The 21,510-nt window shown below is 41.6% G+C and overlaps 1 protein-coding gene across 1 annotated transcript in view; it reads left to right on the top strand.

Annotated features, from left to right (window-relative positions):
• EPB41L4A (erythrocyte membrane protein band 4.1 like 4A) overlaps window positions 1–21,510 on the top strand; it is a 257,332-nt gene that overhangs the window by 187,369 nt on the left and 48,453 nt on the right. The window contains exon 14 of the mRNA XM_059418364.1: window positions 20,574–20,664. Coding sequence (XP_059274347.1) covers window positions 20,574–20,664 — 91 coding nt within the window. The remainder of the gene's footprint in view (window positions 1–20,573; window positions 20,665–21,510) is intronic.

The raw sequence follows: 21,510 nt of genomic DNA, 5'->3' as shown, positions 1-21,510 counted from the left end.
CCTCCTTGTGACGGTGTGACTGTCCTGGGTCGGAAGGACCACGTAGCAAATGCCAGTGATGAGGTGTTACAGCTGCTGTCACACACGGGGAGGATGTGGTTGAGGCTGGGATTGATGTTGTTCTGCTTTTTCAAATCTTGTATTTTCTTTTTCCTCTAATTCAAATGTACTCTGCTTCGAGCCTCAATTGAACCCAGCTGGTGGTCTCAACCATGCAGACTCTTAAGGTCATGGTGGGGTTCAGACTCAGACCAGAATATTGGAAGAGGGTCCTCCTCTCTTCACTTACATTAGTCACTGCTGTGCTCCTTGTCACAGCCCGCTGGGCCCCAAGAAGATGGGTGGTTCTTTGTGAAACTGGGCTGCGATGTGTGTGAGAGGAAGGGGACTCCGGTGAGCAGGAACTCTGGTGAGCCTGAGGACCTGCTGTGCTTAGCTTCAAGCCTACCTACAGAGATAGAAGATCGAGATCGGAGATCGCACTGCCAGTCCCCCTTGAAGGTGCCGCTGCCTGGGGGAAGGAGGGGATGTTTGAGGGAGTGGCCTTTAGGTCACTGGGTGGCTGCAGCCCTCTGGCCTCTGTTTCCTTCTCAGCCACTACAGGCAGTCCTTCAGCCCTCCCCTTCCTCCCCCCACACTCCCAGCTCTGGCAGCCTCCTTCCTTAGAAGCTCCCTGTTTCATGGGTTTCATGGGTGGCTGGGCAGGAAAGGAACAATAGCTCTCGTTTTGTTTTGTTTTAATTACTTTTTTTCTGACCCAAGGAAACAAAAATATTACTTTACTAAATGACGTTGCCACAGTTATTTAAATTTTCCTTTAAATATTTTGACAAAGTGGCAACAAGCTGATATTGAGACATAGAAAAAGTTAATTCGATTGTACTGTATTTGGCAAAAATGGGAGTTACAGCTTAAACAAAAGATAGGTTTTTTTTTTTTTAACTCTAAACAGAGCAGCTATTAATGTTCATAGATTAAATTCTGCTGATATTTTCCCTAAAAAAATTTTTTTAGAACTACAGTTTCAGGAGTTCTAGATATAAATTCTCACCTCATTTAACATCTATATATAATAAAAACCAAATTGTGTTAGGAGGCCTTTGTTTTTTGTTAGTTTATAACATTGATAGTGCATGATTTGTTACTGTAGGAGACATTCTTTTATTTCTGAAGTTAAAATAATTCAGTCTAACTTAGCGACTACTCCCCTTAACTTGTGTTTCAGTCGTCTGCAAATTTAAAGTGCCTTTTTTTTTTTTTTTTAAACCTCTCCATCATGAGTAATAAATTCCCTGGTAGCAAAAAAGCCATTGTGTTTAGAGTCCACAAAGATTGGGCCTCCGCACCTCTAGGAGGAAGTGCATTCCAGAGTTAAGAGCCCTGCACCCAGCCTGCCTCTGCCCCACCCCAGGAGGGCAGCACCCGGGCAGGCCGCCAGAGCATTCCTGCGAATCTCCAGGGCTTCAGAGGGAGCTTGGGGGTAAAGCAGGAGGCGAGAGGGCAGGAAGGAGAAGTGCATATTTGTACAGCCCTTTCTCTGACAAGGCCTTGGCAGCTCACATAGGTGGGTTCCTGTCAGAGGAGAATCGGCTCTAAGTAGGCAGTGCGGACAGCATATTTGGCTGTAATCCATAATTAGCTGGAAGAAAAAGTATGGGGTGAAGCCATTTGCAATGGATAAACAATGCTGTGATTGTTAGGTTCTTAACCATACCGCACTGATGAACAGAGAAATAAATAGTTGCAGTGTAGTCTTTGGACAACTGAAAAGCAGGATCTGCCGACATGTTGGCATTCCCACTCAGCCTTTGTGGAAAAGACTGCAGACACACTGCCCCGGGGCTGACAAAAATGACTTCTGAGTGAAGTTGGTTTGTGCTGGTCCGTAAGCAGACAGCTGCTGCTCAAGCCAAGCCCCTTGTTTCTATGCAGGAGAGTGGACCTGGTGTTGCCAAAACTTCTAGTGTTTTGAGGGAAGAATAAAATTTTGCATATTTATGTAAACTTAGCAGAATTTTGAATACTGGCCATTTCATTTTATTTTATTTTTTAAAGATTTTATTTATTTATTTGACAGAGATCACAAGTAGCCAGAGAGGCAGGCAGAGAGAGAGGAGGAAGCAGGTTCCCTGCTGAGCAGAGAGCCTGGTGTGGGGCTTGTTGTGGGGCTCGATGTGGGGCTCGATGTGGGGCTAGATCCCAGGTTGCTAGGATCATGACCTGAGCCGAAGGCAAAGGCTAAACCACTGAGCCACCCAGGTGCCCCTGGCCATTTCATATTAAAAGACAGTCTCTTGTGTGCTAAGGTGGAACCTCCCTGAGGTCCAGATGTGGTGGGAGGGCTGCCTCTTTGGAACCCTGATTGACAGCTGGTGTGAATGGCTGAGCCACCTGCTCCTGGGGTTCACTGTAGGCTTCCCAGCAGGCTACCCAGCATCCCCTGTGAGCATCACTAGATGGGGTTCAGTACTCCATGACTGCTAGCACAAGCATTTTTCTGTTAGTAGGTTAGTTGGCTCCAGCAGGGGCTGATGGTGCCATGCAGCTCTGGACCTCCCACGTGGGGAGCTTACTAGCATCCACTAGTAATCTGAAGCGGATGCAGCCCAGAGCAGGAGACAGAAGAATACTTTGGTAGAGTGAAGATGGTTTCATTTGATGCCATATAGAGCTCTGGGCTGTTGAGAACTAGTCATGTCAGGGCAGTAATGGTCATTCACTGAATACTCCCTGTGATTGGCACATTGTGTGAGATGTGATGTCAGCAGAAGCCCAGCTTGGCTTGTGGTGATCAGAAATATGTGTTAAAAGGCTTTGTAAAGCAGAAAGGCAAGCTGTGTGAGCAGAAACCAATGTCAGACTGGGGCAGGTTGATCTGGTGAGCTGCCTCTGATAAATTCAGGTTTAGCCCCCGTAGCCCATGTCCTAACCATGCAATGTTCTGAAGACATTTAACCTGCCAGAGCCTCAGTTTCTTTGTCTGTCAAATGGGGATATTACCCCCTTGCCTCACAGGTTGTTCAGGGGGTGCTGTCTGAAATGGGCAGAGCATAATGTGGAGCACATGTAGGGCTTGGTATATTTTGAGTTTTTCTCTACAAAACCAAAGGAACTCTCTCTTACACATTGTGGACCAGTCGGGAATCCCCTGGTCAGTCTGAATTGTGTTTACCCTGTAGCATCAGTGTCACATCCAGAGGATAATAAGATTATATGGAGGAGGTGTGTGGCCTTTTGAGGGTGATGGTGGAGAGCAAATGGGGCTTCAGAAGGAAATTGGATACCCTTTATTCTAGAAGGTTTTATATAGACAGGGTGTATGGGAAGTGGGCAGGTCATAGTGCCGTGTGTGTGTGTGTGTGTGTGTGTGTGTGTGTGTGTAGGTTTCTCCTGCCTCGCCTACCTCCAGATCTCTGGGTATTCCAGGGCAGCTGCTGGCAGGCAGTGTTACTAACCCAGGCTTGGGGGATGTCCTGCCAGTTGTGTTCCTCCTCCTCAGAGTAGCCAGATTTCTTCTCTGATTTTTATCCTCTACCCCATGTTGAACACTCTCCAGCCACACTGGGTGATTCCATGGCCATGAATTGGGAACAACAGATTCTTTACAGTGAATTCATAATCCGATGGGATTGTATAATAGTTTTAGAACTCAGATAATCATTCCGTCTTCTGTCTAAAGGTGGTTGGTTTCTCCTATTTGGAGTAATTAGTTGCTAGGCCTACCCACGAGCATTTTTCATGTCAAGCAGACAATGGGAACTGATGACAAAGGGCAAAGAGCAAAGTGCTCAGGAGAGGAAAGGAGAGTTGTTGAATGAGGAATAAATGGAAGCCAGGGCTCTGGATCCAGAATTTTGCAAGTTTAAGTCCCAACCTCAAGACGTTATTAGATCTGCTATTTTACTTACACAATATGAGCAGACCTATTGCCGTGTTTGTCATTACAGAGACTGGAAACTACCTGAATATCCATTAGTAGAGAATTGGCCTAATAAAAGAAAACTTGTGTAACCCACAGAAATACCACGTCCCTTTTACAAGAAATCTGAGGGCATGGTTTGATTCTGTGTTGGTCTAATTCTGCAGTCCTCCATCATCTACCGTGAAAGGCTGGGTTCCCTGAGGAGCTCTGCAGGGAGAGCAATGTTCATGACTGGCAGTCACTGAGCATCACTGTGTGCCTGGCACTATACTAGGCACCCCACAGATAGTATTGCACTCTTTTTTTTTTTTTTTTTTTTGAAGATACTGTGACTCATAATGTGTAGGTGACAAGACAGAGGGGGACTTGTCTAGGGCCCCAGGCCTGGAATTTGAACCCAGGTCATTTTAGAGAGGAAAAGCAAAAAGGTGGTACATTTTTGCTCATATGGAGTGATCTCTGGGACATGGTATAAGCAAGGAAAAAAAGTGGGGGAGGGGACAGCAGCATATACTGTGCTCCCAGTATATAAAAGTACAGAAATCAGAGATGGGGGCCGTACGTACATACATACATACTTGCACAGAGGATACAGGAGAAAGTAGTAACAGTAATGGCTCCAGAAAGGGTTGAAAGTCTGAAAGCCTGGGGATCAGGAATGGGAGACGGGTTTTTTATACATATTCTTTAATAGCATTTGCCTTTTTTTCTTTTCTCTCTCTCTCTCTCTCTCTCTTTTTTTTTTTTAACCATGTTGTACTTTTTAAAAAGTTCTACAGGTAATTGTCGTGATGCATTGAGTTAGCAAAATGATTTCAGATGCTCATTCAGGTCTCTCTAATGGATATGTTTTTGAAAAGCTTAGATGAGGACACATACTATGCTAGGAAACGTGCCTCATAATTTATGGGGAAACTAACGGAACAGTACAAGATTGATCATATGAAATTCAAAATTCAGGATTTCTACTGTGTTGTAACAGATAATGCAACCCCAAACTTCAAGGCACGGGGCATAAGACATTCATATCTGTTCATTTTTTAAAAACACTTTATTTATTTATTTATTTATTCATTCATTCATCCATTTATTTATTTATTTATTTATTTATTTATTTATTTATGTGAGCATGAGAGGAAGAGTAGGATTGGGGTGGAGGCAGACAGAGAATCTCAAACCGACTCTGTATCAAGTGTGTAGCCCAACACGGAGCTCAGTCTCATGACCCTGAGATCATGACCCGAAATGACATCATGAGTCTGATGCTTAACAGAGCCATCTAGGCACCCTCATATCTGTACATTTTAATCCAGAACATTGTATTAGAGGTCATTAAGTCATAGCATGCTTTCTTTCAAAGGAGGAAAACTCAAGGTAGGACCCAGAGTCCTTAGATTAATTATAGGACAGTCACTTTGTACTGGGGGTAAGAAAACTTACGCCCAAAGAGGTAAAATGATTTGTAAGTGCAGCATGTTCTGGAACCTGGAGGGGATCTGCATGAGAGTCACTGAGACTCTTACAAGTGTCTGGAAGAAGATTGTGTCCTGATAGGTCTTTAGGCATTGTGGAGTGTTTGCTTATTCTCTCTGGGTCAGAAGAAGACAGGAAGGGAAGAAATTAGTATACATTTTCATATACAGGAATTCAAACAAGCATTCTATCAAGACTATTATATGGCTAGTTTTGGAGAGGCTCTCTAGAAAATTTAACAGTGTTAATTTTGTTTGAGAGAGCTGTGATTGTGACACTCCTCCTTCAAGGTAACAAATCAGAATTAGATCTTCTACTGAGATAATGATCCAGATCTGTGATTCCTGCTTCCTTTTTTATTTTTTTTAATTAAAAGATTTTATTTATTTGTCAGAGAGAGAGTGAGAGTGGGAGCAAGCAAGCACATAAGCAGGCAGAATGGCAGGCAGAGGCTGGAGAGAGAAGCAGGCTCCCTGCCAACAAGGAGTTTGATGCAGGACTTGATCCCAGAACCCTGGGATCATGACCTGAGCTGAAGGCAGCAGCTTAACCAACTGAGCCACCCAGGCATCCCTCCTGCTTTATTTTTATCCGGACTAGAAGAACTTCTGACAGTCTTAGATTATCTTATTTATTTATTTATTTATTTATTTGACAGAGAGAGAGATCACAAGTAGGCATAGAGGCAGGCAGAGAGGGAGGGGGAGCAGGCTCCTTGCTGAGCAGAGAGCCTGATGCAGGGCTCGATCCCAGGACCCTGGGATCATCACCTGAGCCGAAGGCAGAGGCTTTAACCCACTGAGCCACCCAGGCGCCCCTTAAATGATCTCTTGACTAATTATTTAAGCAGCTAGCTGCCTGGAGAAGTTACGTAGTAAAGTAGGAGGAGATAAAAAGGTACACTGATTCAAGTAAATTTGAATTCCTGGTCTAACTTGGCTGTGACCTGTGACGCGTCATTCAGCATTCTGATCTGTCATCTCATTCTCCATAAAATAAATGAACTGGGTACGTAAACACTAGAGGTCCCTCTTATTCCTTTTTTTAAAAGATTTACTTCTGGAGAGAGGGAGTGAACACTGCACTGGGTTAGGGGCAGAGGGACAGAGAGAAGCCTACTCCCTGCTGGGCATGGAGCCTGACTGGGGGCTGGATCTCACAACCCTGAGATCATGAGTGGAAATTAAGAATTGGACTCTTAACCCACTAAGCCACCCAGGTGCCCTGAGATCCTTCTTCTTGCTAAAAGTCTCTCTTCTTTTCTTTGGCTTCTTTGTCATAGAGTTAAAAGGACCAAACATGAAAAAAGATTTTGGAAAGCTTTCTTCAAAAGTTTTTTAATTTAATCATCATTTCAGAAGACTTAATGGGCTTGTGAAAACTGTATTTCAAGATCACAAAATACATTTTTCTCACTGGAAATATACAGTTTTTTGCACACTTCTATATACAGAAGTATGGTTGGTTCCTCAAAACTTGAGTTCCCAAATGAAATTCTTACTGACAAACTGAATAAAATTAATTGCAGCAAGCTTTGCATTAATATACTTTTTCAAACTATTCTTTTAGTCAGAATTGACCAGATGAATCTGGATTTTACCTCTTTGGTTAACTCATGGTTAGAAATTAGTACTGCCTTGCTGGGTACACAGAGAAAGGGGCCTTTCTGGACAGGTTTTTGCATGGTGTTGTTTCTGTTTGACTTCTGTGTGACTATAACTGAAGTTTTTTTGTCTTTTTGTGAACCTACTTGTTCTGTCAGAAATCAGCAGCGTGAGTTGTTTCCACATTGGCAATTGTTTGTGGTCACAGTTCCCGAGTCCCTGCCTTGATTTTACAAACCATTCAGATGAATTTTTCTGTTTTTTCACCCCTCTTTCTTTATAGGTGGAGGTTCAAGGGTGTCTGTCAACTGCTTGAGATTGTTTTGAGATGGATGTCCTCCTAGGCAGATGGCATCTGAGGGTGTCCCCTGTTTGTTTTACTCTCAGATTCAGGTTTCACAGTGATTTCTCTGTCAGCATCTTCTTCAGACTCTGTTAGAGAGTATCTGGGATTGATTTCTGTCATGTGCTTTCCTTACTTACTGGTATCAATGTGAAAAATGGTTGAGTTCCTAGAGTTTAGGTATTTTGGTTGGTCTAGGGAGAGGAGGTGAAGTGAGGTAAGGTAAAAAAAGGAACTACCTTCACTGTGGAGCAGGTGCCGTGGTTGGCACTTTGAACAATGCACGATGCAAATCTGGGACCAGGAGGCCTTACTCTCTTCTGTCTCCCAGGGTGAGAATGGGGCATCTGAGGAAACTGCCCACTATCTTTCTCCAGAGAAGCTGGGATCGGAGCCCAGATTATGAGTCACTCAGCTGGGGAGAGCCACCTCTTTTGAGTCTACTGTTACAGCCCAGGTTCCAGGCACACCCATAAACAGAGAACTGGGTTCACAGAGAAAGAATAGAGGAGACACACTGTGAGAAACACCAGAGGACCACGCAGCTCTGAGAAGAGAATGAGGGTAGGAGACAGGAGCCATGAATTCCAATCCTTGAGGTCCTGCTGTGTCTTGAAGATGAATCCCTAATTTGAGGTGGTTTCCTTGCACCTGAACAGTGGATAACGTTACTTCTTTTGGTAACCCCATGGGGAAGGTGGGTGGTATTCTCATTTTACCCATGAGGAAACTGAAGCTTAGAAACACAAAGTACTCATTCAAGTTACACAGATCCTAAGAGCAGTGTCCAGATGTGAACCCGGGCGTTTGGTGTATTAAGGCATCTATTTGGAAAGTAAATGGAAAAATAAAAGAGGCGAAAGGCCTCAAATTATTTGAAAATACACATCTCCAGATTTTCCCACTATTGCATGATTTCCTTACTTACTGGATCAACTTGTTTCCACAGATAACTCTGGAGAAGACAGTACGTTCTGCTAATTTATAGAGGAGCAGCAGGTCAGTCTGCTGCTATATCAAGGCATTTTTTCTTTTTAAGGAATTATTTAAGTTCTTTAGGACCTTTTCTTAGCAAAGAGGGGGAAAGGCAGGAACAGTGTTAACTGTGAGAAGGAGCAGGTAGATCACATAGGCAGGTGTATATTTGTTCAAGACTTTTCCTTAGTTGGCCCTCTTTTCTATTCTGCCTTGAAGCTGTTGTTTATTTTCATTCAATAAAAGATTTCTCTTTTATTGAATGTTCTCTAAAAAGTTATTATTTTCACTCTTCCCATGAGTGTTTAGCATTCCACGCATAGCTACCAAGATTAGAAAAGCAAGCAAACCTAAAGGCCTGTGGTATATTAAATATCATAGCTTTAGTGAGTTACCATTATGATACTTTTTTCCACCTTTCCATTTCCTTTCATCAAGAGTTTATTGAGCACCTCTCTGGCATAAGACTTGTGATATTATGATTTAGAGTAAGAAATACATATTTGGTCTTTATTCTCTTTTCTGGTTTCTGGTGCAGCTCCTAAAACCATTGGAATTTCCTAAGTGATAAGAGCACTAAATGTAAAGGAGCATCTTTTGTTATTCATAGCCAGCCCCTTTTAGCCACACCTGAGTTTGTGTGGGTGAGGTGAATTCTGGGAAGTCCCTAAAGATGGAGGCTGGTTGCCAGGGGGAACCAACCATAATTAAGGAGTTGGAATTTTCAGCCCCACCCCATGACTTCTGGGGAGAAGAGCTGTGTTAGAGTTTGAGTGCAATCAGTGATAGTCAACGGTTTCATCAGACATTCCTGCTTATTGAAGCCTCCGGAAACACCCAGAAACACCCAGAGGGTAGGGTTCTGAGGGGTGGGTGAATTCGTAGAGTTGAAGTGAGTGGTGCTTAGGGCCCTTTCTCATACGTTGCCCTTTTGCAGCTTTTCCATTTGGCCATTTTTGAGTTTCATCCTTTTTTAATGAACTGGTGATCAAATAAGTAAGTTGCCTCTCTGAGTTCTGTGAGGAGGGGGCTGTCTTGATGGACTGAGGCGTCAGCCTGTGGGATCTGACATCTCTGGGTAGATAGTGTCAGAATTGAGTTAAATTGAAGGCCACCCAGTCAGTGCCCTCTGAGAATTGAAATGCTTGTAGCTGTTGCATAAAACATGCAGTGGAGACCCTTTTCCACAGAGCACAGAAAAGTGAATAAAACTTGGCCCCTGGACTAGGGAAATTAGTCATAGAAAATAATAAAGTGGTTATTTTATGCTTATTAAAAGCCAAGCACTGTGTTAAGCACTTTATTTATTTATTATTTTTAATTTTTTTACTTTAAGTAGGCTCCACGCCCAATGAGGGGCCTGAACTCAGCAATCCTGAGTTCAAGGGTTGCACACTCCACTGGCTAAGCCAGGCACCCCAGGCATTTCCTATGAATTACCTAATTCTCATTCAATAAATTGTTGGTGAAACCCCTATTTTATTGATGAGAAACCTGAGGCCCAAAGGGAATTAAGAACTCATCCAAGCTCATGCAGGCGGGTAAATTAGCAGAGTTGAGAAGCAGATGTGGGTTTGTCTGACTTCCAGTCTTGTGCCCTTAACCACTTTATCCAACTAGAGAGGTAAAAGCTGTGCTCCCATGTGGGTAGGATGTTCCAGTGTCATAGAGCCGAGTTCTGAGAGAGCTGCAGTGTTCAGGAGGAGCATCTGCTCATGACTGGAGGTAATCTGTGGTTAAGGCAGTGGGTTAGGAGAAGGCTGGCTGGATGAGGACGGTAGTTGTCAGGCTGGGTTCTGGGTTCTGCAGCTCCCGGGGGGGGGGGGGGGGGTACCAGTGGACTTCCTTGAGGGCTCTGTGGATACAGACAGTTTCGATTCAGTCACTTTTCAGATTCTCTTTCCTGAAGGGAGTGTGCCTGCTGTATGTAGTAGACTTGCTGGCTCTTCTCTGCAGCCTACCTTTTTTAAAAAGTTTTTGTTTATTTTTTATTTTTTCAGCGTAACAGTATTCATTGTTTTTGCACCACACCCAGTGCTCTATGCAATCTATGCCCTCTCCAATACCCACCACCTGGATCCCCCAACTTCCCCCCCCCCCCCCGCCCGGCCCCTTCAAAACCCTCAGATTGTTTTTCAGAGTCCATAGTCTCTCATGGTTCACCTCCCCTTCCAATTTCCCTCAACTCCCTTCTCCTCTCCATCTCCCCTTGTCCTTCATGCAATTTGTTATGCTCCACAAATAAGTGAAACCATATGATAATTGACTCTCTCTGCTTGACTTATTTCACTCAGCATAATCTCTTCCAGTCCTGTCCATGTTGCTACAAAAGTTGGGTATTCGTACTTCTGATGGAGGCATAATACTCCATAGTGTATATGGACCACATCTTCTTTATCCATTCGTCCGTTGAAGGGCATCTTGGTTCTTTCTACAGTTTGGCGACCGTGGCCATTGCTGCTATAAACATTGGGGTACAGATGGCCCTTCTTTTCACTACATCTGTATCTTTGGGGTAAATACCCAGTAGTTCCAGCCTACCTTTTACCAATGGACCAAAACAAAGGCAGACCTTTTCCTCATCTGGAATCTGTTCTGCTGTTTTGTCCTTAAATGATAAAAACCTCCTGAGTTAGTGTCTGGAAACTAAATGGCCTTAATTATTAAACAACACCTCCTTTTCTTTTTTCTTTCTTCTCCCCTCCTTTCTTCTTTTCTCACCTCCCCTCTTCTCTCCTTTTTTCCCCTTATTTTTTAAAGATTTATTTATTTATTTCAGAGGGAGAGAGTGAGTTGGGGGGAGGCAGAGGGAAAGAGACAGGGGAAGCAGACTCCCCACTGTGTGGATAGCCTGATGACACAAGCAGGGCTAGATCCCCCAGGAACCCAAGATCATGACCTGAGCTGAAAGCAGGAGTCAGACATTCAAACTACTGAGCCACCCAGGTGCCCCAGTGACACCTCCTTTTCTAAGTCATTTCTTCATTTTGACTTTGGACAAAACTGAAGGAGGACCCAATTGATTTGTCATCTGATAGAACATTTGAAATAATTTTAAAGATGTTTTATTTATTTACTTGACACAAAGGGAGAGAACACAAGTAGGGGGACCAGCAGGGAGAGGGAGAGAGAAAAGCAGGCTCCCCACTAATGGGGGAGCCCAGTGCGGGATTAGATCCCAGGACCCTGGGATCATGACCTGAGCCAAAGGCAGACGCTTAACGACTGAGTCTCCCAGGTGCCCCTGAAATAATTTTAGATAATATATCACTGATAGACATGTAAGTCATAGAATTTCTGTAATGACATTGTGTTCATAACAGAATACATGCAACTCTACTTATATGTGAACAAGATTTCTCGGCATTGAAATCTACCTAAAAACAGGAATAGAATTATTGCTAAACTGTTTTACTTAGCATTCTTCAATGCATTTAACCTATGTCATCATTGAGAAGACAAAACTACCTTGTTCATCTCTTTAAGAATTACTTTTTAAAATTAACATATAATATATTATTGCTTTCAGGGGTGCAGGTCTGTGATTCATCATCTTACATAATTCACAGCACTCACCATAGCACATACCCTCCCCAGTGCCCATCCCCCAGCCACCCCATTCCTCCCACACCCCCTCCATTCCAGCAATCCTCAGTTTGAGTCTTGAGATTAAAAGTCTCTTAAAGTTTGTCTCCCTTTCCGGTTTCATTTTGTTTCATTTTTTTCCCCTCCCTTCCTCTATGATCCTTGGAAGAATTAACTTTTTAATTAAAATTTACTTTTTTACTTGTAATAATTATTTAACAGTTTGGTACAATAATAATCTGTTAATGATTATAATGTCTTGGTTCAGAAGAAATTTTTAACATCTAGAACTTTATGGGCATGGGAAATAAAACTTAAATTTATTTATTTATTTATTTATTGTCACAGAGAAGTGAGATAGGGTGATAAATAAAACTTTCAAGTGTAAACATGTATTACTCTGGGATTAATTTTTCCAGAGAAGGTGGAATTGAAATGTATATACAAGGAGAGAAAAGAATGCCATGAAATTTCCAACTGTAGCCTCATTTTATCTAATTTTAAAATGGATGACTGTGGGTATCAAATTTCTACGGTATTACATTGGATACATTAAAGAGAGTCATGAAACAATTCCATTTTAAAGTGTCAATATTTACTCTATGCTGTAAATGATATTCTTTGGTATTATTTAAACTTTCTTTTTAAAAGTGAAGTGTACTTGACATACAATATCCTATTAGTTTCAGGTGTACATCATGGTGATTTGATATTTCTGTTCACTATGAAATGATCCCAGTGATACATCTAGTTAACCATTTGTTACCATACAAAGTTGGAACTATTTAGACTTTTGAGAAGAAACTTTAGATATCACCTTAGAAACATGCACTGAGGCACAGTAGTTTTTCAGATTCTTTTGGTGAGTCCTGGTTGAAAAGCTGAAAGAACAGTAAGTTAAGGACTCTTCGATATGAGCTTAACAATGGAAGCAGAAAAAAAATAAGAATTTTCCCAATTGTACTTTAGCTAAATAAGTATTTTTTTTTTTAAAGATTTTATTTATTTATTTGACAGAGAGATCACAAGTAGGCAGAGAGAGAGGAGGAAGCAGGCTCCCTGCTGAGCAGAGAGCCCGATGCGGGACTCGATCCCAGGACCCTGAGATCATGACCTGAGCCGAAGGCAGCGGCTTAACCCACTGAGCCACCCAGGCGCCCGCTAAATAAGTATTTTTAAAGCAATTTTTATATACAGTTATATGTGCTTTGTATACATTTTATATACTATTATAATTGCATCAAATAAAAACCTCTAAAGCATACTCCTCTGGAACAGAACCAACTTCAGGTTAGAGAAGGAATTATCCTTCTGCCTATGCAAGGTGAGATAAATTGTTTGACAGGAGCTGACTGGAGAAGTTTTGCTTTATGTTCCTCTAAACTACATGGCCTTGTTGGAGGTGATTGGGGAGTGCAAGAGTTCTGTCAGGGTAGGATGTGAACGTCTACTCAGTCCTTTTCCCCTGAATTGTGTTCTCCTATCAGGGAAGAAACAGATTGTATTTAAGTGATTTACCACCTCTTGATTCCAGCCAGCTATTCGTAGATAGGTGCTGTCATTGAGCCTACGGGTGTTCAGAGAAAAGATGGCGCCCATCTGCTGCTGCCATGTCTGGCAGTTGCTCCAGCACACGCAGGTGTAGATCCCAAGCCCTTTGGTTAGAATCCTTTCATTCTACTCTGAGCACCTCAGGGAATGAACAGATGACTTCCCAGGCTCAGAAGTGCCTTTCTTGTTTTGGAACTTGGCATTCTGACCCACAAGGACAGATGCCTGGGACCACCTCTCTCTGTGTGTGCCCCTTGGTAACTCTGCCAAAGGCATCAAGGATGCAGTGCCTTCCTTTCCACTCAGGTCATACTCCCAAGCTGATCATTTTGGTCATGAGGAAAGCACAGGGATCCAGGAGAGTACTGGGTTGGGGAAGAAGAAATAGGAAGCAGACCAAGCAGAGAAAGGATCTTTCATGTGTAGGCATATTTTCCTAGCCAACCTTCTCATCCACACCCAGTTCTTTATAATTTACCCTCCAGCTTTTTAGCAGAAAGCCTTGTTTGATCTTGCAGTTGACATGTAGCAAAATCAGTGTCTCAAAAGTCTGTATATTGGGGCATCTGGGTGGCTCAGTCGTTAAGTGTCTGCCTTCAGCTCAGGTCAGGATCCCAGGGTCCTGGGATGGAGCCCCACATCTCAGTGGGAAACCTGCTTCTTCTCCCTCTCCCACTCCCTACTTTGTTCCTGTTCTCACTGTCTCTTTCTCTCTCTCTCTCTCTCGCTGTCAAATAAATAAATAAAAATCTTAAAAAGAGAGGGAGAGAAGAGAAGCAGGGATCTTGGGGTGCCTGGGTGGCTCAGTTGGTTAAGAATTCGACTCTAGGGCGCCTGGGTGGCTCAGTGGGTTAAGCCGCTGCCTTCGGCTCAGGTCATGATCTCAGGGTCCTGGGATCGAGTCCCGCATCGGGCTCTCTGCTCAGCAGGGAGCCTGCTTCCTCCTCTCTCTCTCTGCCTGCCTCTCTGTCTACTGTGATCTCTCTCTGTCAAATAAATAAATAAAATCTTTAAAAAAAAAAAAAAAAGAATTCGACTCTAGATTTTCGCTCAGGTCATGGTTTCAAGGTCATGAGATTGAGCCCCATGTTAAGCTCCATGCTGGGCACAGAGCCTGCTTAAGATTCTCTCTCCCTCTGCCCCTACCTCCTTAAAAAAAAAAGAAAGAAAGCAGGGCTCTGGCTGCCTGTTTGCCTTGAATGGGCTGATGTCAGGCATTTGAACTTTAAAGAATTAACCATTAGCTGCTGAAAATCTTTTATTTTCTAAATTGTGTGTTTTGAGACTCAGTTTTGTTTTACCTGTTTTAATGAATGACTGTTCTGCCAAATTTTCCTGTTGGACCATAATTTGTGATGTTAGAAAAATGTCTTATTTTCCCAATTTGCCATACTTTCTGCCATTTTTCCATAGTACCCAGTCTAAGGTTGGTGAGACCAAGGCAAAATTACCTTGTACTCTCAGTGTAACAACTAGAACTAAGCTGTATTTCCAATTATTAGCTTGTTCTTAATTCATGAATAGCACTTTTTTCCCCTGATAAATTGCATTGGGTTAGCTAATGTAAAATCAGATTAGTTTTACTGAAACCTAATACGTAATTATTGTGTTGGGAATGGTTATAATCTGTCTTGGTTATTTGTCTTAAGCATCAGATACAGGGTTTTTTTTTTATATAATTTAGATAAGAAAAAGTGAATAAATGGGATAAAATTTAAACCTCAAAATTTAAAAATTTATCATATTTGAGAGTTCTTTTAATGAAATCATTTATATATTACAGTCCTGCTTTACTTACTGGCTATTTGTCCTTTCCCTCATACAACTGAAAAAGGCATTTTCACTTGTCAAATACATCTTTTTTCATTTAACGCCACACATTCATCCTCATGCCCACTCTGTAAATTAAAAGCATTGGCAACATTTAAATAACATCAAAAATTTAATTTAGGTTGACAGGTGTCAAATTGAGCACAAATAGATTTTGTGAGACCCCTAGTACCATTTAAATGCAAAGTGTTTTTATAACTGAAAATCCATGTATATTCATCACCAAGTCTTGACATCCTAGGGCTGACTTTTAAGAATTGCCTCCAGGTCAAGTAGCTAAATAGATCCTGGGAAAGTTGATTCTTTTTCTGACAGCCACTTCTCCTAAACTGAAGGCCAGGGTCCTTTAAGGTGAGCGCACTCAAAGGTGAACAGAACCAAACCACACAAAAGCCTAGTAGTGGTCTGATGCACATGGACCGGAAGCGTTTGCCTATAGGGTGTTGAAATTGAACAGGCAAAATGCCACAGAGCCTTGGACGCTGGCATTGTAGTGTTGCCTAAACTGTAGGGAGTTGTGTGCTCCCATATTAAGCTGCAGTGACTGACAGCCCAGAGAAGGAATTAGATACGGCTCCTTAATAGACAATGGCAGTTCCCTGATGAGCTACTCTTCCAAATGGGACTAGCCTCCTGAAATAAAGCCCGTTGTCTTTTTAATGTGAGTACGATGTGTAATGAATTGGGTGCTCCTAACTGTAAGTGGTCTTGCTAGCATTAATATATGTTTTTTAAGATTTTACTTACTTATTTGACTGAGAAGGGTCAGAAAGCACAAGCAGGGGCATCATTAATACTTTATCTAAAATAAAATATAGATTTACAAGGAGACTTAATAACCAATATCAAAAACCAAATGTTAATAACCATATATCAATAAATTATCAATAATTTAGTTAGTAAAATGCTGATATCAATAACAGATTTCTGTTATAATCTACAGCTGTCATTTAGAAAAACAGTGAGTTATGGTAGAAGGTAGTTTTCAAAACTCTAGGAAGTAGCCTAGTCCTGTAGGATATGGCTACAGATCCTCTTTCTGTATTTCCCATAGCTCCACATACAGATTTTTTTTGGGGGGGGGGGCTTAGTTTTCATACATCTACAAAATAACATCATTATCTTGAATGTTCCTTTTTAGTGGAAAAAATAGAAACAAGCACGTCCCTTAGAGTAGACCTTTGTGGATTGATGCCTACCACAGGTAAAGCACTGTGCTAATAGGGAGCAGTACAGTAATGTGTCCTTCATTTTATTAAGATTTTTGTGGCCTAAACATTTACTAATAATTAAAAAATAATTTTAGTGTATATTTTACTAAATATATACATAATTCATATTTCATAATTTGTTATCTCTAGATATTTTAGATGGAAAACAGTTGTTTGCCCCAAATGGAGTGATTTGTATAATGTAGGAAAATTGCCCTCAATATTTTATTTCTTGAAGTAGATAGTGGCTAAATAGCTGTTCATTTTATAATTATTTGTTAAACTGTTTGTATCTATATGTTCTATTCTTTTCTGGTGGTCTATTATAATTTACAATGAAAAAGGAGTGAGGGAAAAGGATTTTTCCACCCTGGAAATATCTCCTAGAGCAGTGCCTGGAATTCCATTGTGATCAGTTAATTATTTTAGTTAATATTTGGCTTCTCCTTTTCCTCTTTACAATGGAACTATTCTCTGGCCAGTAATACTTGAAAACACAAGCCTTTTAGTGTGATGGGTTTGTTTCTCCATAGCCCAGGCATCTGAGCCTATGTACAAGGGATGGTTCGGAAAGGTGCTAGGATGGAGTTGGGGGAAAAGAGGCTTGAAAGGAAAACAGGAGTACATATCAGAAACATGGAGAGTCAGGAAACTTCAATAATGGGAGGCTTGGGTGGCTCAGTCAATGAAGTGTCTGACTTTGGCTCAGGTCAAGACCCTGGGGTCCTGAGATCAAGTCCTGTGTTGGGCTCCCAGCTCAGCGGGTAGTCTGCTTCTCCCTCTCCTTCTGCCCCTCACCGCACTTATACTCTCCTTCTCATAGACAAATAAATCAAATAAAAAAAAAAAAAGGGAAACCTCAATAATGTGTATCTATTTCTCTCGCTTTGGTAGAGTTCAGTAACCAACACAACCCAGCTTGACTGAATTGCTTACCTTTCTTCTCAAATGGTACTGTGATAACATCTCACTCGTTTGACCTACTTAGCTAAAATATGGCACTTTAAAAGTATAGTTATTACTTTTAAGTGCACCTTTAGCAACATACAGAAAGGTAAAAAATATTGCCTAATTAGGGCTTTTTCAGAGTCTTACATCTATGAATAGAAAAGCCCAAGTTATAGTTAGCAAATGAGTGTCGTACGAGGGTATCCTTCAGAAATGCTCCCACAAAGTTCATGCTTATAAGTAGCTTCCCCCCACCCCCCCGTACTCTCTTTTCCTCAATCTTTTTAAACCCCAGGCTTGTTCAGCTCACGTAGTTATAGAGAAGAGGAATACATTTCAATAGATTTCTGGCTGGTATTCCGCTGTTTGGAATATAAAAGAACCATGAATTAGATTTTATTACTGCCAATACCTTATTTGTTTATGCGGTGCATATGAAAATTCTATGACTGTTAGGTTAGTAAAATAGTCTTGACAGTCAAACAATTTATTTTGAAGAAGCCTGGCTAAACTGTTGCTGAGTGTTTGAGAGACAGCGTGTATGTGGGGGTTTTTAAAAACTGAAATTCTTTTGGAAAAACACCCATCTTATGTTTCATCTCAAAAATTATTCGGATGTTGTGAATAACCAGGCATGGGTTTATAGAAAATATATACACATACTTAGTTTGAAACTTTTCTGTTTGAAAATATTCCTGGATTTGTCTACCTCTTTATTAATTTGTCAGAAGATTCAGACAGAAGGAAATGAGGCAAAAGGGTTAAACACTCTCACTCTCTCTGGGGTGATTGGTAGTAAGAGAGGACTAATAATCGGTCTAAAGAGATGAGAAGAGAAGCAGACCTGGGCTTACTCTTAGGCTAGTCGCACAGGGCTTCTATTCCTGTGATGTTCAGCTTTGCTCAGTGCTGCTTCCGTTGGTATTATTGGCGCTGGGCTTTGAGCTCTCTGCTGTATTCCTTCCTCTCCTAGTGGTGGTGTTGGGGAACGGCCCCAGTTTAGTGTAGGTCCCTTCATTTACAGTTTAAATTAGTAGTACCTGCTGAAAACAATACCACATTTAAAAAAAGTTTATTAGGAACAATAAAAATATTAAGGTCGGGGCATACCTACTGTCTAGAGCACGGATGAATTAACCCCTCCTGCCAGGGCCCAGGACTGTCCCACATGGAGCTACACTGTGGAGAAGCAGCTCCAGCTCATATCTGAGCCTGCAACTTTGGGAATCTGCGCTTGGGACTGTTACTAATGGTTATGGCAGAATAGACAATGACCAGCCACTGCCAACCTCCCACTGGTACATGGGGTAGTTCATGGGAACTGGTTTTGTCCCATTCGTTGTGGCTAGTGACATTTTCTGTAAACTCCAAACAGCTTTCCTAAAGCTTGGATTCTGAATATTGCGCCAACATGAACTTACCTTTAGGGCACATAGATATCAGACTTACCTTTACATTTCAGGATTCCAAAATAGGAATAAAATTCAGATACTGAATCCAAGTCAAATTTCTTACTATGATAGTTTTAGAAGCTCTTTGTTGAAACCAACATTCTCTCTGTCCAAGGAGTATTCATTAATGTTAATTTTTCCTGATGAGTTGTCAAACATGCCTCCAAATGTTTTGAAGAATATGTCTCTTCCGATGGACCCTTAATTTACACTGACTTTTTTTTCTAAAGATTTTATTTATTTGAGAGAGAGGGGGTGTGAGAGAGAGAGAGAGAGCACGAGAAGGGGTAGGGAGACATAGACTCCCCGCCAAACAGGGAGCCCCATGCGGGACTCGATCCTGGGACTCCAGGATTATGACCCGAGCCAAAGGCAGTTTCCCCATCAACTGAGCCACCCAGGTGCCCTGGGCACCCCTATTTACACTGACCATTGAACTGTTTGAGAGTGGGGTGCACATGGCACGTGGAAGGCCATGTATCATGGTGGTTTAGAGCTTAAGTCTCTAAAGCTGGACTGCTGGGTTTCAAAGCTGGTTCCCTTACTCATGGTGTATGGGACCTTGGGAAAGACCCATTTTTTTATTTTTAAAAATAGGGATAATATTAGTATCTACCTTATAGGGTTATTTTGAAAATTATTTAAGTAAATGAAGTGCTTGGGATAGCACCTGACACATAGTAAGTGCTCAGTAAATATTAGCTTTTAATAGTATTACAGACTCAACTCATGATTAAAAAACTAAGTGCTTAGTGGTGATCACACTTTGGATCAAAGGACTAGACATATTTCTGCAGGATGCCAGTTTGAAGACACACCTGCATGTCCCACAGAGTTAATTGAATGAGGGCTTTAGGCATCCCCTTGCTGGTCTCCCCTGTGCTTTCGAGAGTGGTGTGCTTTTACACACCACTTGAAAATGGTCACCATCAGTGCTCACATGTCACCTCTGCAGGCTTATCAGTCTGTGTCCTGAGAATGGGATCCAGACTTCCCGGGTGGGCCTGGCTACTTTTCTTTATTTGGATCATGATTTCCAACATTGTGTCTACTGGGGGCTCCCTCTGCTGGTATGTCTAGCATGGATGCAAATATGTGGAATAGTAGCTTTTAAACAGTTTTAGGCTTTTAGAGATGTTTGTATAAAAAAAAAAAATTGAAAACTTTTTTTTTAACATGTGAGTAATAGAAATAGAAATAATTGCCGTTTGCATTATGAGTTGGAGTATTTTTGCTTTGATTTAGAATGAGAGCTATCATGGCATGCCAAAAACAGTAATTTCTTCATGATAGTTAATCAGGGACTGATTATTAGGTCTTACATACCAATATATACCACTAAATATTTTAGAATCCTATTTCAGCAGTCTAAAGAATATCCACGATATGGGGACTTAGTTAACTCTTAAAATTTCAAAAGGGTCCACTTTCAAGTGGTGTCATATCTAAGACCCTCTTAGATGCTGTTATGTTGAGGGCTTAGTATGTGTCAGGGAATAATACCTTAGATTTATTGGGTGATTCATTATTTATTTAGAATTATAATTTATTAATAAAATGCACCATGATGTCCCTAAAGTTGCATTTTTAAAATAACTTTTTGGCTTCTGTGTGATTTTTTGTTTGTTTGTTTTTCACTACTCTTTTCTTCCATCTTTCCTTACCGCTCTTTGCTACTAGGCTCAAACAGCATAAATCGGGTAACAGCAAACATGGACAATGGAGAAAATGAAGGAACGACTAAAATTATTGCACCTTCACCAATAAAAAGGTCAGTCGGTTAAGTGAAAGAACTCATAACGGTATGCTGTCACAAAAAAGCTTTTTCCTGTTGGCGAGGTGAAGAATCTTTTTACTTTGATAGTTCATACTTTTGGTTGAAATAGTGTATGAGCCAAAGAGTCATTTAAAATGCCAGTGGAGGGGCCCTTGCGTGGCTCAGTGGGTTGAGCCTCTGCCTTCCGCTCAGGTCATGATCCCAGGGTCCTGGGATCGAGCCCCACATTGGGCTCTCTGCTCAGCAGGAAGCCTGCTTCCTCCTTTCTCTCTGCCTGCTTCTCTGCCTACTTGTGATCTCTCTCTGTCAAAAAAATAAATAAAATCTTAAAAAAAAAATAAATAAAATGCCAGTGGAGTATAAACAGCAGGACCTGCCTCTCATCTGAAGGAAATGCTCCTGCTGTCACAGCATGGTGATCTCTCAGTCTGTGGTCCCATTCTCGGCAGCAGGGGGACAATTCCACGTGATTTTTTAAAATGGCATGCTATAATGGACTTACTCAGAGGGACCTGTGAAATAAAGTTGATGATATTCATGTTTAATGTACTGTGTTCATTACCGCGGTGCACTGAACTGTGGCCCTGGGAAGAGGGCTTACAGCATTTAGAGGCGCAGGGCTCCGGAAGTCAGTGATTGCATATGTATGAAGAGGTGTCATGGTCTTCTGCATCAATTTTCCCAGTGGCATTCCCCAGCGGAAAGACCTTCTCTCAATATATTACATGGCTTGTTTCCATGAAAGATCAGCCTTGTTCTCTGTGAAGATACTGTTTCAGCGTCAGTTTTTCCTATCTCCATTTATATCCACGGAACAGCATTTGAGAAGTACAATGAGCA

Source organism: Mustela nigripes, chromosome 12 (assembly GCF_022355385.1).
Source record: "Mustela nigripes isolate SB6536 chromosome 12, MUSNIG.SB6536, whole genome shotgun sequence".
NCBI lineage: Eukaryota > Metazoa > Chordata > Mammalia > Carnivora > Mustelidae > Mustela > Mustela nigripes.
This window is presented reverse-complemented; position numbering and strand designations above follow the sequence as displayed.